This window comes from Mesoplodon densirostris, chromosome 10 (genome assembly GCF_025265405.1).
Source record: "Mesoplodon densirostris isolate mMesDen1 chromosome 10, mMesDen1 primary haplotype, whole genome shotgun sequence".
Classification (NCBI taxonomy): Eukaryota; Metazoa; Chordata; class Mammalia; order Artiodactyla; family Ziphiidae; genus Mesoplodon; species Mesoplodon densirostris.
In genome coordinates this window covers 70,738,728-70,755,295 of record NC_082670.1, presented here as the reverse complement: position 1 = coordinate 70,755,295, position 16,568 = coordinate 70,738,728, and the positions used below count along the sequence as shown (strand labels likewise).

General features: G+C 57.0%; 3 protein-coding genes across 6 annotated transcripts; 1 reads left to right on the top strand and 2 right to left on the bottom strand.

Annotated features, from left to right (window-relative positions):
• Nucleotides 1–42: 42 nt before the first annotated feature.
• NDUFAF3 (NADH:ubiquinone oxidoreductase complex assembly factor 3) lies at nucleotides 43–1,215 on the bottom strand. The gene is made up of 5 exons (XM_060110308.1): nucleotides 1,105–1,215; nucleotides 826–1,018; nucleotides 592–658; nucleotides 397–497; nucleotides 43–318 (listed from the first exon to the last, which is right to left on the bottom strand). Exons 1-5 carry the CDS (start codon nucleotides 1,179–1,181, stop codon nucleotides 202–204), a joined length of 555 nt encoding a protein of 184 aa, XP_059966291.1. The 5' UTR covers nucleotides 1,182–1,215; the 3' UTR covers nucleotides 43–201.
• A 3,095-nt stretch (nucleotides 1,216–4,310) lies between these two features.
• Nucleotides 4,311–7,287, top strand: DALRD3 (DALR anticodon binding domain containing 3). Of its 4 annotated transcripts, none has more exons than XM_060109358.1 (12): nucleotides 4,311–4,481; nucleotides 4,563–4,858; nucleotides 4,983–5,239; nucleotides 5,324–5,403; nucleotides 5,486–5,614; nucleotides 5,925–5,995; nucleotides 6,089–6,132; nucleotides 6,262–6,344; nucleotides 6,437–6,619; nucleotides 6,678–6,809; nucleotides 6,904–6,972; nucleotides 7,055–7,287. In XM_060109358.1, the coding sequence occupies exons 1-12, from the start codon at nucleotides 4,326–4,328 to the stop codon at nucleotides 7,172–7,174; spliced, it is 1,620 nt and encodes a 539-aa protein (XP_059965341.1). In that variant the 5' UTR covers nucleotides 4,311–4,325; the 3' UTR covers nucleotides 7,175–7,287. The 4 variants fall into 4 exon arrangements, with proteins under 4 accessions (XP_059965341.1, XP_059965340.1, XP_059965339.1 ...); XM_060109357.1 differs by having other exon boundaries at nucleotides 6,089–6,150; nucleotides 6,696–6,809; XM_060109356.1 differs by having other exon boundaries at nucleotides 6,089–6,150.
• Nucleotides 6,832–16,486, bottom strand: WDR6 (WD repeat domain 6). Its single transcript, XM_060109354.1, has 7 exons — nucleotides 16,261–16,486; nucleotides 8,664–11,145; nucleotides 8,469–8,552; nucleotides 8,260–8,376; nucleotides 8,043–8,161; nucleotides 7,350–7,946; nucleotides 6,832–7,219 (listed from the first exon to the last, which is right to left on the bottom strand). The coding sequence occupies exons 1-6, from the start codon at nucleotides 16,358–16,360 to the stop codon at nucleotides 7,486–7,488; spliced, it is 3,363 nt and encodes a 1,120-aa protein (XP_059965337.1). The 5' UTR covers nucleotides 16,361–16,486; the 3' UTR covers nucleotides 6,832–7,219; nucleotides 7,350–7,485.
• Between the last annotated feature and the right edge of the window lie 82 nt (nucleotides 16,487–16,568).

Here is a 16,568-nt window from a genome sequence, read left to right as displayed (position 1 = left end):
GAACTCACTGAGCCAGCAACTCCTGGCCAGCAACACACCTAGTACAAAATCAGAGGAGTGGGTTAAATTATTAATTTGCTGGCAAACAAGACAAGTGTTACAGTGACAAAGGGGGAGGGGCTAGTGAAAGCTTTGGGAACCACTGCATTCTGCAAAAGGTGCTAGGGCCCTCCTGGACGGGTCAGGTAAGTTCCTGGTGGTTCATTCTGCAGCTTGGGCCAGAGATGTGAGTGCAGCCCCACCAGGTGGGGGAATGAGAGCAGCTCCTGTCACTCGGCCTTCATGACACAGGAAGTTGAAAGTGGCACAGGCATTGGGCTGCAAAGAGAAAGCCAGCATCAGCTGGGCTAGTGCTAGGCTTGGGCTCCCCTCCGCACTCCCAAGTCCCAGACATACTGTGTCCTGCACTTCCACAGCGATGCCCCGCTGCCTCATGGCTCGCAGCAAGTTGGAGTGCAGCCGCTCAGTCCGGTCTCCAGTGCCCACCACAACAATCTCTAGGGAAGGACAGACATGGTTAGTCTACAACCAGGTCTGTCTAGAGGGTGGCTTTCTGGGGCTCAGCAGTTCAGCCCTTCCCTCCTCCAATACCTATTCGGGGCTCCAGCATCCAAAATAGAGAGAAGCTTTCCTCGGTGATGTCCTGGTGAGAACCTACCTGTGTGGGGAGGAGACAAGTTAAATACAAGTCCACCTAGGTTTCCCCAGAGACCCTCTACTTGCTCCAGTGCGGGGCAAAAGAAAAGCCAGGTGTGCCAGGGACAGAATCAGGGGGCAGGCCTGTGACTCTGGGCCTCGGTTTCCTCACTGCAGGGAAAGGCTCACGTTCCACTGCACCACCGAGTGTGGGAGTAGCGCACAGGGCCCAAGTACGCGATTTCCGTTGACGGTGAAGCCGCGGCTGTTGTAGCTGTCGATGTACATATCGTGCGGGGACTCGCGCTGCAGCAGAGAGATGCGCGTCCGCTGGTACAGTTCGTCATCCGCCGGCGTGAGCCGATGCCCACGCCGCGGGGCCCTGCGGAGAGGTATGGTCAGGGTCTAGGGGGCCGGGAATCGCCGGCCGTAGGAGCGGGTGGTCCGGGACGCTGGGTCCGGGCTCACCATGGCAGCTGCGCGGGCGGACAGCGAAGGGCGAGCCGCGCTCGGTACAGACTCCGTAGCACGAACGCGGCGGCCATTGCGGACCGACGTGCAGGGAAGCTGGCGCAGGCACAGCGGGGTCGTGGCGTCACCAAGCCTAGCGCGGCTACAGCGCCCCCAGCGTCGCGGAGGGCACCGCGCAGCTCGGCCGGCCCAGCGCGGGAGAGAGGAGGGAGCGGGCCAGGGGCCTCGGTCCCATGAGGGCGCGTCCCCCAGCGCGGCTCCGGTGTCAGCACCTGCCGTCCGCCCCTCCCCAGACCCCCACAGGCTGTCCTGGGGGAGCCGGACACCTGGTGGCGTGGCTGGCCTCAGGACACTGCCTGGGTCCCAGCCGCGGCCTGGCCCCCGGCTCTCAGCCATTACTCCGGCCTCCCGGGGCCCGGGGCGGGGCGGCCGAGCACCTGTTCGACTCCCGCACACCTGGCCAGGGCGTGGCGTCAGCCCCAAGCCGCTAATGCCGGCTTTAGAGAGTCGGGTTCCGAGGGCGGGGTGGGCAGCTCAAGTTTCCCTCGGTTATCCCCCGAGTCCCGCCCCTCCCTAACCGTCACAAGCGCGACCGTTGGCGCCGCGGCCGCGAGTCGCACGGGGCGTGGTTGAGCATGGATTGGCCTCTCCAGAGCGCGAGGGGGCGTGGCTGGTTGGTTTCGCCTTAAAATGGCTCCAAATCTGCGGCCAGAGCAAGCGGAAGGGGACGCCTTGGTAGGGTATTTCTAGGTTCTCTGTGGCCGACCGGGCCTAAACCGGACCAGACGTTGAACTAGACGGCGGCTGGAGCATCGCCCTGTCCTCGCTCACTTCGCTTACGTCCCGAGAATTCCTTGCGCCCCGTCTTGAGCCGAATCAGAAGGCCTACTGGCATGAGAATCGCTGGCGCCCGCGCAGGTTCTGGCATCTCCGCGTGCCCACCGTGTGTTGGCCTCAGGGGCACGTTGCCGCGTCTGCCACCCTCGGGACCGGGCTGGCGGGAGGCTCGACACAACCGAGGACGGTCGCAATGGATTTCCGGGAGTTCCGTCGCTGCCGTGCGGGCCCACTGGGCCCCTAGCGCTCCGGGCACTGGCAGCGTCACCGGACAAAGGGTCCCGGGTGCCGGGGTGTCCCCGAGGAGGGTTTACTTCCCATCCGATCCCACGGGCGCGCTTCCCTCTTGGCTGATCCCGAAGCCCGCCCCGCCACCGTCACTGCAGTGGCCCTGACTGCATGAGACCAACAGGACTAATCCTACCCCGCGGATCTAATCCGATCGGGACCTGGTCCCGGGGAAGGCCCCCACCACCCATATTGTTTGGGGGCCTAGGTGAGCGGCTCGTTCCCACTAGACTTGGTTTCACCTCCTGAGTCTGCTGACTGGGAGTGGGGGGTTTTGATCTGGCCCTAGGGCTAGGGATAACCCCCTCACCCCCCCCCCCACGGCTGGACAGCGGGCAACGGAATCCCAAAAGCAGCTGTTGTCTCCAGAGCATTCCAGCTGCACTTGGATTTCGTTCCCTGCTCTCCTGCCTGAGCAGCGTCCTGACCCAGATGGAATGGGCTAGCCCCTGATCCCCAGACATACTTTATTGGGTCGCTCTGGTTTCCGTCCCTCTCTCAGGTGCGCCCTCAGGCTAGAAGTGACAGGCGTAGACGTCGGAGAGCCGAGGCGGTGGCCATCTCTGGAGCCCGAGGTACCACTGGCAAGGGAGGGAGGACCCAGGGCCTCCGGATAGGGCTGCAAATGGCGGTGAGTCCCACAGGGCAGCCCCAGCCCGCAGCTCGCTAAAGATAGCCTTTCACTTCCTGGGGTAAAACCACCCCCAACCGTCTTCATGCACCCAGAGTAGCTGAAGTGCCCAGCTCCGCCTCCGGGCCCCCAACCCTGTTAGCAGCTGTCCCCGGGTCGTGCGCGTGACGCATGGAAAGCGCTTTGGAATGACACGATCACTCCCGTTGAGTGGGCACCCAAGAAGCCGTCGGGAATGTCGTGTCCGCCCAGTGCTCTTTCGGCACTTCCCAGCAGGGCCTTGCAGCCCTAGCCCAGAAAGGGGCCTTGCCAAGCTCTTCCTGCGCCTAGGCTTCTCTCCTTTCTGAGCTCTGGTTATTCTCACTGCTCCAGGGCGGAGATCAGGGGTTTGCCAGTGATCTGCTGCACAGCGCTCTACTGCGTTAGGTTCAATCCCCATTAAAGAAAAGAGGGGGCCTCCCTGGTGGCGCAGTGGTTAAGAGTCCGCCTGCCGATGCAGGGGATACGGGTTCGTGCCCCGGTCTGGGAGGATCCCATATGCCGCGGAGCGGCTGGGCCCGTGAGCCATGGCCGCTGGGCCTGCGCGTCCGGAGCCTGTGCTCCGCAACGGGAGAGGCCACAACAGTAAGAGGCCCGCATACCACAAAAAGAAAAAAAAAAAAAAAAAGAGGAAAGGGTTATCTAAGTTACAGTGAAGTGAAGACATTCAGGAGCCCTGGTGGGACAGAGGAAAGAGCATTCTCACTGGTAGAGGAGTGGGGTGCTCAGAGAACTGTTCTTAAGCTGGGTCTTCTCGTGGTCACATTGTTTATTTGACCCACAATGGCTGGTTGCCTAAACCAGGAAGTGGGAGGATCCTTGTTAAAGTACACCAGGTTCAAGGAGAAGCATTAAGAGCTTCTGGAAACCATCATGATGGTTCTAATTACTCAAGATTCAAGAGGAGAAAACCGTCAATTCTATCAGTGGGCATTTATTAGGAATAAAGACAACCCATATGTCAAAGGAGGGAATGCTTGCAAATAACCCGAAACTGGAGAACACAAATTCTCTTAAAAATGTGACTTTTTCAGTAGGTCATGAAAGTGGCTTTAATGTTAGCCGCCCTATTTCAGTGAGAATCCACTTGGGACTTTTGCCGTTTTGATCATGTGTAAATGGAGGAAATGAAACGTTATCACAAATACATAAATGTAAGACTTAGGTTCTTTCCCTGGTTGCTACTGCGGGCGACGGCGAGAGAATCCTAGGCCCGTAGCGTACCCAGAGATTTCGGACCCGGAGCCGAGCCAGGCTGGTGGGCCACGCGGAGGTAGCACTGGAGTCGTAGGTCGAGCGCACCTGTCCACTCACGGGCCGCAGCCAGATCCCCGCCCCAACCAATTGGCTCTCCTGGAAGTTCGACCTCGAAATTTTGCTTCCGGTTCCTTGCTTCCGGTTCTGCCTACTCCTTCCGGTCGCCATGCGCCTTGGGGTAGAGGAGACGCTGGGAGCCCTGAACGCGGCCCTGGGGCCGGGCGGCCCAGTATGGTTCAAGGAGACACGCGCCCGCCACCTGCGTGTCCGAGACTTCTTGGCACCGCGGCGCGCGCTGCAAGCGCGCTTCGGGGATGACCAGGTGGGCGCGAGCAGGGCGGGGACGTGCGGCCCTAGGTAGCTGGGAGCGCGGCGACCCGCTCACCAGCTTGTCTTCCCGCAGGTGCCCGAGCGCGTGGTTCACGCCATTGTTGGCCTGCAGGGTCCTGGCGTGGCCCCGGTACTGAGCTGCGCGCCAACCCCCGCGGGGCTGGCGCTCCAGCTGCGGCGGTCCGCCGTCTTCGAGCGCGTCCTCGGCGCCGTGGCCGCCTATGCCGCGCCCACCGTCCCCGCCGCCCCGGGCCCGCGCGTCGTCCTGCACTGCCCGGCGCTGCACGGCAGCCCCTGCGACCTCCGCCTGAGCCAGCTGCGTGCCGTGCTCGTGGCCGACCACCTGGCGCGAGCTTTGCACGCTCACAGGTGAGCTGGGGCGCGGGCCCACAAAGGAGAAAGCGCGCGATGGGGGCCCGAGAGCCGCTGCGGGTGGAAAGTGGGGCATAGCTGAGCCCGGTGCTCGAGCTGAGGCGGCCGCCTCGCTTCGCAGGGTGAGTGTGCGCCTAGTGCCCGCCGTGCGGGACCCGCACATGGCGACCTTTCTGCAGCAGCTGCGGGTGGACTGGCCCGCGGCCTCAGAGAGAGCCGCGACCGAAGCCCTGAGGAGCCACGCGCTTGCAGAGCTCACCCCTGCCCGTAACGCGGAAGCCCTGCCTCCTGGTGCCCTGGGCCGAGTGTGCCTGAAGGAGCTGGTGGACGAACGGGGACGCACAACTGGCTATGACCCCACCCTGGACAGCTGTCTGGGTAGGACCCGGAGCCTTACAGGGCCAGAAAGTAGTCGGGCCCCGCACTCCCCGCCTGCCTCAGCCCTGTGTGTTCTCTTCGCAGTGACGGAGGATCTGCTCGCTGTGCTGGCGGAGCTGCAGCAGGCTGTGCAGGATTGGGCTGAGGACAGCTCCCTAGGCCTGGTTAGTGACTGACACCCCACCCTGCAGGCCTCTGGCAAACCAGGTGTCTTGTATCCCCGGCAGTGACTGTCCTACCCTATAGGCTGCGGCCCCAGATGCTGGTGCAGATAGTTGCATGGTTGTACACGTGGTGAGCTGTGAGGAGGAGTTCCAGCAACAGAAGCTGGACCTGCTTTGGTGGAAGTTGGATGACCAGGCTCCTCTCAGACAGGTAGGTTAGTGATGGTGGCTCCCCACACCAACCTCAGAGGGCCCTTGAAACCCACTTGTTAGTTGATGGGTCCAGAAGGTGATACTTGACCTTGGGGAGATGTTAGGCTTGGTAAATGGGCTCATGCAGCAGGTGCTGGGAGAGGGGTCTCTGGAGGCATCATAGCCCAGAGAATATTGAAGAATAGGTTGAGGAGGCTACCCTGAGGGGATGGAGGTCTTAAGGTAAAAAGCTGGGAGAGTCCAGGAACCAAATTTAGGTTCCTGGAGGGTATCGCCAGCTGGCTGAGCCCCTGCTATCTTCCTGACAGAAGCACCTGGTCTGTGGCCCAGTGAAAGTAGCTGGTGCACCTGGCACCCTGACTGCCCCCGAGTACTACGAGTGAGTGAGGCTGGAAGGAAGGCCACCAAGCCAGGGTAGTTGCGGTGGGGGACTCTGCCCACTGGTCCTCCTCTCACTCTTTTCAAAATGCAGGCTCCGGCATGCCCAGGTTTGCAAGGCCTCAGCACTGAAGCACGGTAGGGACCTGGCACAAGGTGCGCCTGGGAGATTCTGGCTGTGCTTTGGGTAGGGGAAGGTCATTTGCACCCCTGCCCCCCCTTGTTCCCTGCCTGTAGAGACTGATTAACTGATCTGTACTCCTTCAGACTCAGCCTGGATGGAAATCTTCAGGGTTCTCTCTGTGGCAACCATTAAGTTTGAGATGCTCAGCACAGCCCCACAAAGTCAGGTGAGCCTGGGCGCCTTGCTGGGCCAGGGCTGTGGGGGGGACAGGGTGTGCAGTGGCTGTCCTCCCTCTGCAGCTGTGCCCTCATTTCTCAGCTTCTCTTGGCCCTGGCCGACAGCAGCATTTCCACAAAGGGCACCAAAAGTGGCACCTTTGTCATGTATAATTGTGCACGTCTTGCCACACTCTTTGAGAGTTACAAGTGCAGCATGGAACAAGGTCTGTACCCCACTTTCCCACCTGTGAGCACTCTGGATTTCTCCCTGCTACATGATGAGGTGAGTGCTCCTCTTGGGTAGCTGTCATGTGTGGGAAGTTCAGGCCTCTCCCTCCCAGCACCCTTCTCCCCCACAGGGTGAGTGGTTGCTGCTCTTCAACAGCGTCCTCCCCTTCCCAGACCTGCTGAGCCAGGCAGCAGCCCTGCCCTGCACAGCCCCAGGGCTCCACATCACTGCACGCACAGAGATGGTAAAGGCAGAGGAGACTGGGATGGACTGCACACACTATTCTTTATTCTGGGGCACAAAGAGAGACAGGCCAGTGACTCAATCTCTGTCTCTAGGTGTGCAAGTTCCTGGTACAACTCAGCATGGATTTCAGCTCATACTATAACCGGGTACACATCCTAGGGGTAAGTGCACAGCAAAAGGGCATATGTGGGGGGTACAGGAGAAGCAAAGGATGAGACCAGCAGGCCCCTTTCTCTCCTCCAGGAGCCTCGACCACACTTGTTTGGTCAAATGTTTGCCCGTCTGCAGCTTCTGCGGGCTGTGCGTGAAGTGCTCCACACCGGGCTGGCCATGCTGGGTCTCCCTCCACTGAGTCACATCTAAGGCCACAGAGGCCCCAATATCTGGGAATGTTCACAAAGTCACCAACTGAAAGGGAAAAACCCCACAGATTTTGTTAGAGACCCGGAGCCAAAATAAATTGCTTCTGTGACAAAGTTTTGTCCCATTGTGGGGAGTGGGGCATATTCTTGGTCTGCCCAAGTGGCTTTCAACTCACCTCCAGCTCCTGCTCTTGAGTCAGGAACCCGCGGCTGCCTCTTCCTCCCCTCAAAGCACACTGGGCATGGGCACAGACAGTCACTCTTGTCTGTGAGCAGGCCCCATGCCCAGCATGCCGGCCACCGCGGGACATCTCAGTCATACCAGTTGTAAACCTCAAGGCCCTGGCCCCCAAGAGCACAGCGGTGGCCAAACTCAGGGCTCACGGGCCAGCAGTCCATGTCGGCCACATCTGCTACGTGGTACACTGTACTGTTCATAAAGGTGGGCTCACCATGCCCCAGACGCCAGAAGGTAAGCCGTTGGTCGATGGAGGCTGAGACCATGAGGCTTGGGCTTAAGATCTTGAGGCCTGTCACATGGGCAGCATGTGCACACGGGAGAGAGTATTCTTCCAGCACTTGCAGCTGGGGCACCAGCTCAGCGCCCCCCACAGCCTCTTCCAGCTCTGGCACCTCGACAGTAAGCACAAAGACATGGAGGGAGCCATCCTCACTGCCACTGGCCACAAGATGGCCCTCATGTGTGGGCAAGGTGTGCAGGCTGTTGACACCACAGCTGTGAGCCTGGAGGGTCAGGCAGGGGCTGCCCAGCCCTGGAGGAAGAAGATGGTTGTCACTACCCAGCTCAACACTTGGCTGAGTGCACTGGGAGGTGGGGGGACAGCCACAGTGGCACTCTAGCTACTCACGGTAGGGAAGCCCAGGGTCCGCTGGAGGCTCCAGGGCAGGAGAGCCATGGTCCAGCACAGTGGTGAGATCCCAGAAGGCCAGGCTGCCATCCGTGGCTGCACTGCACAGGAACAGTCTCCTGGTAGCCAGGAAAAGGCAGCTGGATCAATGAGGGGGATGGAAAGCAATAGGAGCCCCCACCAAGCCCATGCAGGACCACCATGCAGCCCCTCTCACCGCCGCTGATTGGTTGCCTCATGTGTGAAGGAGTGGACCTTGAGCACACAGCGCTTGTGGTGGAAGGTTTCAGCCAGGAGCTGTAGCTGCTGCCCAGAGTCCTGCAAGAGAAAGAGCCTGGGGGGTGCAGAGGATGGCCCAGCTCAGAACCCATTCTAAATATCCTTACATCCTTTTGTCTCCAGGCCCCCTGGGTCCTATATGCTCACCTCACTGCTCCATCGCTACAGGCTGCAGCCACAAGGGGCCCAAGGCCAGGCCGGTCGAGCTCACACACAGCTAGGGACATGTACCTGCAAGGACAGTACACAGCCATCATCAGGCAGAGCCTGGGAGCAGCGGCACAGGGCTTGCCCTGCATGCCCCCCCACCCCATGCTGCTCCTGTCTGACAGTGCACCTCACCTGGTCTCTGGGTCCACCTTGATCATCCGGTGCCGATTGCGCTGCCGGTCCCAGTACTCATCCAGCCGGTGAGATGAAAGGTGCATGACGTGGCAGGCAAGGCGGCTTGGGGTGCTGGGGTCTGGGCTGACCATGATTGTGAAGCAGTGCATCTCAGCCCTGCCCCCCGCAGATACCACATGGGCAGTCAGGCCCGGCCGAGGATCCTGAGGGCCACCTGGGGTGCCAGTGCCCCACACAGCCACTGCACGCACCGAGGAGATGTGGTTACAGACAGCTGTAAGCGCATGGGCTGAACCTGTGGCTGTGGGGAGTGCCAGGATACAGACGGTGGTGTCCTCGCTGCACGTTATCACAATGTCGATCAGGCCAGGGCCCTCACTACCGGGCTCCAGGTGGTCAGGCTGCATGAAGCTGGGCACCCCAAATTCAGGCCCCAGGGTGATGGTGCCCACACGCTTTACACAAGTGATCTCACGGCCATGCAGGCTCTCCCGGAGAATCACGTGTGGCCGCGTGCAGCCACCAAGAGCTCGGTACAGCATGACATCCCCGTCCTTGAGGTAGGCAAAAGCCATAGCTGCCTCGGTATCGGAGAAGGCCCAGGAGCGATGCCCTCCACCACAGTTGACAATGTGCAGCTTCTCATGCGACCGGGGGCTCCACACCACAAACTCGTTGGCGTGGAAACCCAGGATGACCATGCTCCCATCAGCCACCATTCGGAGCCCAGCCACCCAGTTCATACCACGACAGGATTTTTGCCTTAGGACTGGCTGGAGTTGGCCACCTCGCACCAAGAGCTGGTAGTAGGCACCATCACGCCCTGTAGTGTACACGTAGCCACCATGGCAGGTGACCGAGGTCACACCCTGTTTCCCATGCAGAGAAGGGAGGGTGGACACGGGGCCCCACTCAGCCAAGGCGTTCTCACTCCCACCACTGCCACTACCCGTTCCAAGTGCTCCAGTACCAGCCCCAACTTTGCCTCCGACCCCAAGATCCTTGAGCAAATCTGGTCGGGAAGGGAACAGCAACACGGAGCCCCGGCGGTCCCCGCACACCAGGAAGTCGCCCGGGGGTAGGAAGGTACTGCATGTGTGCCATCTCTGCTTGCTTGGAGGTAGGAGGTACCGGCAACGTTCCTTGACGAAGATGGCCTTGCCAGAGGGCGCAGCAGAGATCTCTAGGCAAGCCACCACACCACCAGGGCCCGATGCTAGCAACAGAAGCTCCTCGTAGCCACGCAAGGCCCAGCTCAGGCTGTGCACCTTCCCATGGAACAGGGTCAGGTCCACAGCTGCAGTTGGAGTGTTGATGGGGACAACCTTGACATGACCTTCCCCATTGGCCATGGCACACAGTCCGAAGCCCTCAGGACCAGGGGCTGCCTCCAGGAGGCAGTAGGACTGGAAGCACTTGTCCTCCAGCAGCTGCTCCCAGCACTTGACCTCGAGGTCATAAAGGTACAGGGCCCCTGTATCAGTCACTGCCAGTACTCGCCATGAGCCAGCCAGCGTCACAGCCTTGAGGGCACCTGGCCTGCTACGGGACTTGAAGCAGAGGGCGGAGACCCCCGAACCCGGGTGCCCACGCCCCACCAGGTGCCATAGCCGGATGCCTGAGTCATCACCCCCAGTGATCACCCAGGCCTGTCTCTCATGAGCAGCTATGGCCCGGATCCCACGGCCCTGGTGGCCCCGAAAGGCCTGGAGGATTTCGCCTTCATGGCTCCATACCAAGCAGACGCAGTCTTCTCCTGCACTGATAAGGTAATTTTCTAGGAGCTTGACCTGCCATACACGGGCACTGTGCCCGAAGCAGTGCCCAATATTCTGCACCCGACCCCCAGGCACCCGCAGGTCACCCACCTTCCAGATGCGAACACTTCGGTCTTCTGAAGCTGTGGCCAACAAGCCCTTGCTTTCCAGGTACGACATGCTGAAGATGACACCCACGTGCCCACTAACCCGTCGGTCGGGGGCTACTGGCTTATTGTCTCTTAAAGCAGCTGCTGGGTACCAGACCAGGAGCTGGTTGGAAACGGCACCCGCCACTATGGTCAGCTCCTTCCAGGTATCTCCAATCAGACAGGCTGAGGAGAGGGTGCACCTGTCCGTGCAGGGCACATCCTGCAGCATGCACCCTACCACAGGGTCATACAGCACCACTGAGTTGTGGCCCAGGGCCAAGGCCATGTTCCCCTCAAGCCAACGGGCATCCCAGATCCAGTCAGACATGTTCCACAGGCCAGAACGCCAGAGCTCCCGGAAGCGGCCCTGTCCCCAGCCAATTTTCACAATTCGGAGTCCCTTGCTCCCAAACACCGCCACCATGGCCTCCGAGTCAAGGTCTCCGTTGGGCTCTGGTCGCACTCGGAACCCATGGATAAGATAGTGGCCAAGCAGGTTCTGCACTCGTTCCATCATCCGCAGATGTCCACCAAAATCCAAGGTGTACACCAGGACATCTGGCCCCTCACCTGGACAGAGGCAAAGAGCTGCATCAGAACCCCTCACCTAACTCTGATGAGCCATGAAGAAGAGACAGGGAGCAGGGAAATTCTCAGTATGTAGCTTATGAATATATTAGGTCACTCAGTCCTGCAGGCTTAAACCTTGGAAAATCCTTGGTCTCACCTTCTGCTGTACCTTCAGTGCCGACTTTCTGATCTGCTCATCAGTCACCCATCACATTCAATTCAACCATGAATTCCTCAAACTCAGTCTCCTCCTCACCCCACCTAACTTCTCATGCTTCAGACAGGAACACTCTCAGCTTTAGTCCCCAAATCCTTGGCCTCATTTACCTCTACATGCATTCTTCCCACTCCCACCTCCCCCAGGGGAGAGGCAGACCCAGTAAGTCAATCTTTCCACCTTGGGTCCACAGCAGAAACCCCTCCTGATTTCCAGGAGCTTCTTCTCTGTATCTCAGAAGATGTGAGTATGTTCAATATCAATGGGGAAAGGCAGCCCACACTTTGGCAGCAGATGCTGCTGTGACCCTCAGCTGCCCCCTGGCTGACCTGCAGGCATGTCCTACTCTACTAGCTCATCCTCAAGTTCGCTCCATGCTCCCCACCCCAATGACCATTACCGTCTTTTGCCCAACCCCAGCCCCAAACTGTGAAGCCCATTCCTTTTAACTTCCCACATCTTGTCTCCAAGTTCTGCAGATTTCATTTTCTAAAGAATTTGTAAATCCAATCCCCCGCAGTGACTTTGATCCAGGACATCACCTCTTAACCTGAGATGACAACAGCAATCCCTCATGCTATTCCCAGCCTGTGATCTCAATCTTTTGACATTCAATAAACATTTATTTGGGAATTCCCTGGCGGTCCAGTGGTTAGGACTTGGCTTTCACTGCTGGGGCTCGGGTTCGATCCCTGGTTGGGGAACTAAGATGCCAAAAGCCCTGTAGTGCGGTCAAAAAAAAAAAAAAAAATTGCAGAACATCAATTATAAACCAGACAATGAACTATATGCTGGAGTAATGAATAAAGACCCTGCTCCTGTGGATTAGGAAGACATTAAACAATATCGCACAACAGATGGCCAAAAAATACATGAAAAGATGCTCAACATCACTAATTATCAGAGAAATGCAAATCAAAAGTACAATGAGGTATCACCTCACACCGGTCAGAATGGCCATCATCAAAAAGTCTACAAACAGGGAATTCCCTGTCGGTCGTGGTTATGACTCCACGCTCTCACTGCTGAGGGCCCGGGTTTGATCCCTGGTGGGGGAACTAAGGTCCCACAAGCTGCGAGGCACGGCCAGAAAAAAAAAAAAGATACAAATGAACGTATTTACAAAACAGAAACAGACTCACAGATTTCAAAAACAAACTTATGGGGCTTCCCTGGTGGCGCAGTGGTTGAGAGTCCGCCTGCTGATGCAGGGGACATGGGTTCGTGCCCCAGTCCAGGAAGATCCCACATGCCGCGGAGCGGCTGGGCCTGTGAGCCATGGCCGCTGAGCCTGCGTGTCCAGAGCCTGTGCTCCGCAACGGGAGACGCCACAACAGTGAGAGCCCCGTGTACCGCAAAAACAACAACAACAAAAAAAAAAACAACTTATGGTTACCAAAGGGGAAACGTGGCAGGGAGGGATAAATTAGGAGTTTGGGATTAACATACACACATTACTATATAAAAAACAGATAACCAATAAGGACCTACTGTATAGCACAGGGAACTCTACTCAATATTCTGTAATCACCTATATCGGTAAAGAATCTGAGAAAGAATGAATATATGTATACGTATAACCTAATCACTTTGCTGTACACCTGAAACTAACACAATATTGTAAATCAACTATACTCCAATAAAATTAAAAATAAAACTATGGTTACAGGGTTGGGGAAAGAGTGGGGGGAGGGATAGATTGGGAATCTGGGATTGACATGTACACACACATATTTAAAATAGATAACCAGGGGCTTCCCTGGTGGCGCAATGGTTAAGAGTCTGCCTGCCAATGCGGGGGACACGGGTTTGAGCCCTGGTCCAGGAAGATCCCACATGCCACGGAGCAACTAAGCCTGTGCACCACAACTACTGAGCCTGTGCTCTAGAGCCCACGAGCCACAACTACTGAGCCCATGTGCTACAACTACTGAGCCCATGTGCTACAACTACTGAAGCCCGCACACCTAGAGCCCGTGCTCCGCAACAAGAAGCCCTCGCACCGCAACAAAGAGTAGCCCCCACTCGCCGCAACTAGAGAAAGCCCATGCACAGCAACAAAGACCCAACACAGCCAATAAATAAATAAATAAAATAGATAACTAGGGGACTTCCCAGGTGGCACTATGGATAAGATTGCACACTCCCAATGCAGGGGACCCGGGTTTGATTCCTGGTCGGGGAACTGGATCCCACATGCATGCCGCAACTAAGAGTTCACATGCCAGAACTAAGGAGCTGGCAAGCCACAACTAAGGAGCCCTGGAGCTGCAACTAAGACCCAACGCAACCAAATAAATAAATATTTTTTAAAAACCAAACAAATAAAAACAGATAACAAAAAAATATATAAATAAATATTCTAAAAAGTAATAAAATAACCAACAAGAACCTACTGTATAGCACAGGGAACTCTGCTCAGTACTCTGTAATAACCTAAATGGGAAAAGAATTTGAAAAAGAATACATACATGTATATGTATAACTGAATCACTCTGCTGTACACCTGAAACTAACACAACATTGTTAATCAACTATACTCCAATATAAAATAAAAATTAAAAAATAAATAGGGACTTCCCTGGTGGTCCAGTGGCTAAGACTCCACGCTCTCAATCCGGGGTCCCAGGTTCCATCCCTGGTCAGGGAACTAGATCCCACATGCAGCAACTAAGAGTTCTCATGCTGCAACTAAAAGATCCTGCATGCCGCAACTGAAGATACCACATGCAGCAACGAAGACCCGGAACATAAATATTAAAAACAAACAAACAATATCACACAAATAAACTACATAGTTATAATTTTGGTAAGTTCCAAGAAAGAACTATATAGGTTGCTTTAAAAATATAAAATGAGGGGGGAAAAAAAAGGATATAAAATGGGAAAGTCTACTCCAGTGGTTCTCAACAGAGGGGCAATTTCCCCCCCTCAGAAGACATTTGGTAATGTCTGAAGACATTTTTGGTTGTTACAACTGGGAGTTGTGTGTGCTACTTGCATCTAGGAGTGGAGGCTAAATGATGGTGCTATACATCCTACAATTTAGACAGCCCCTCACACAAAGAATGATCTGTTCCAATATATCAATAGTGCTGAGACTAAGAAACCCTGGTCTGATCTAACCAGACTGGGTGAGTGTCTGTGGAGGCCAACTGGAGGACAAAACATTTAGGCTGAGGAATCAGGGATCAGCAGCAGTTAACCAAAGGAAGAGCAGGCAGGAGTGAGAGGGGGTGAACCTTTCCTAGCAGAGGAAACAGCAATTCTGATGGCCCTGAGGTGAGCAAGAGCTTTGGGTAGTGTGGCTAGAACAGGAAACAAAGGGCTCAAGGATGGGCTAGACAGAACACTACTGAGGGGGTCAGGGAGGCATAGGTGCATGGCCTCAAATTTGATGGCAATAAAGGTAGAAAAAATAGACAGATGCCACATGTATGAAGTGCAAATCAACCAGACTGGCCTAGGGAACAAGGTAGATTCTTGGGCTTGGGCACCTGAGTGGCTGGTGTTCCCTCTGCTGAGCAGTATTTCAATTTGTAGGCACCTGTGCACTTGACAACAAGGGCTGGGAATTCAGATTGTAGACACACATTTAGATTATTAGTACACATGGGTGGGATTTGAGAACTGTCAACATAAAAGTCACTTTGGAAGTCACAGGAATAGGTGAATTCACTTTAAAAGCTTTCTGATCTGAACTTCCCAAGCCATTCCCACGCTTAATACCTTACAATGGGGCTTCACCACTGGGACCTTATGCCCTTAGGGATAAAGTCAAATCTAGGCCTAAAATGGTCTGGCCTCTGTTCATTTCTCCAGCCTCTTCTCCTAGACCACCCTCCCCTCCTACTGAAGCCTCATAAGAATTCCCTCTTTCACACAAAGTGACAAACTCAGTCTTAAGGCCTTTGGCTTGCTCACCCTCTGCCAGGAACCTTCTCTTCTAGTTTACTTTTGCGGTTCTTCAGCTTTCTGCTTAGCTATCCTCTCCTCCAGGAGCCTTAGGAGTTTAGCTCAGTGTAGGAACCTTGGGCTCCCAGAGCCCCCACACGACATCAAAATTGGGCCATCCCTCGCCCCACCCCCCACCCCCATACATCCATTCCCGTTAGGATTGGTAGCAGCTCACTCAAGGCTTGACAGCCAGCGCTCTGCCTTGGGACCCTTATCAAACTCAGCAGCACCATCATCGGTCACTAGTGGCTTCCAGTCGAGCCTCACCGCTCCCCAGGTCTCTGCCGCCTCAGATCCCTGGCCTCTGCTACCGGAGCCGACCTTCCTCGGAGGGGCATCGACATCGGACTTCCTGGAACCCAACCATCTCGGGAGAGACCTCAGCCTCCGCACTGGCCTACTCAGAAAGGTCTCGTCCTCGGCTTCCCGCGACCCCATCCTGGTCAGAGGCTCTTCATCCCCACCTTCTAGGTAAGAGCCTCACCCGCAGCACCCTCACACCGGAGAGGCCACACCCCCTTCTGGGCCTTGCCCACCCCCGAAAGGCCACGCCCCGGGCTCTGGACCCGCCCACGGGGGGGGTCCTCATCGCTGACCTATTCGCCGAGCCCCCTCGGGAGAGGCCAAGGCCCCGCCCAACCCATCGAGGCGGTCACAGGCGTCTCTCATTCCCTTCCCCTGCCCCCGCCGACCGAGTTTCCCCGCTCCTTTTTGCCGTCCCACCCGCCCTCTCCGCGTCACCTGCAGTTTATGAAAGGCCTCGGGAGCCACCTCAGTTCTTTGTTTCCTGGGCTCCTCGGGCCGCGCTTCAGCCCCGCCATCTCCGGGCTCCCGCCCGCCGCCCGTCCTCCTCCTCGGGGCATCCCTTTGTTCTTAAGGCCGCTCCCCAGGCGAGCGTTCAGTTTCTTCTCCGCTAGCGCGCGCCTCAAACCAAAACTCACCCGCCAAAAGCCGCTCCCCCACGCACTCCAGACCCGTGACCGGGAGGAGAATGAGCTCCGAGGTTGCCCTCGGCCAAACGTAGTCCTCGTGAGCGTCCATGTCAGTTCCAGAACCGCTGCAGCTGCCACGGTCAAGAAGGGAGCCGAGCTCTCGCGAGACGAGCCTTCCCGCGCGCCTCGCTGCAGCTCTACAGCGCCCGTAGCAACAGGTAGCAGAGACAGGGGCGCCTGCCGCCGAGGCCCAATGACTACCGCCCTCCGCCCCACGCCGTCCGGCTGGGATTGGCGGGGCCGAATCGCCCTCCCCC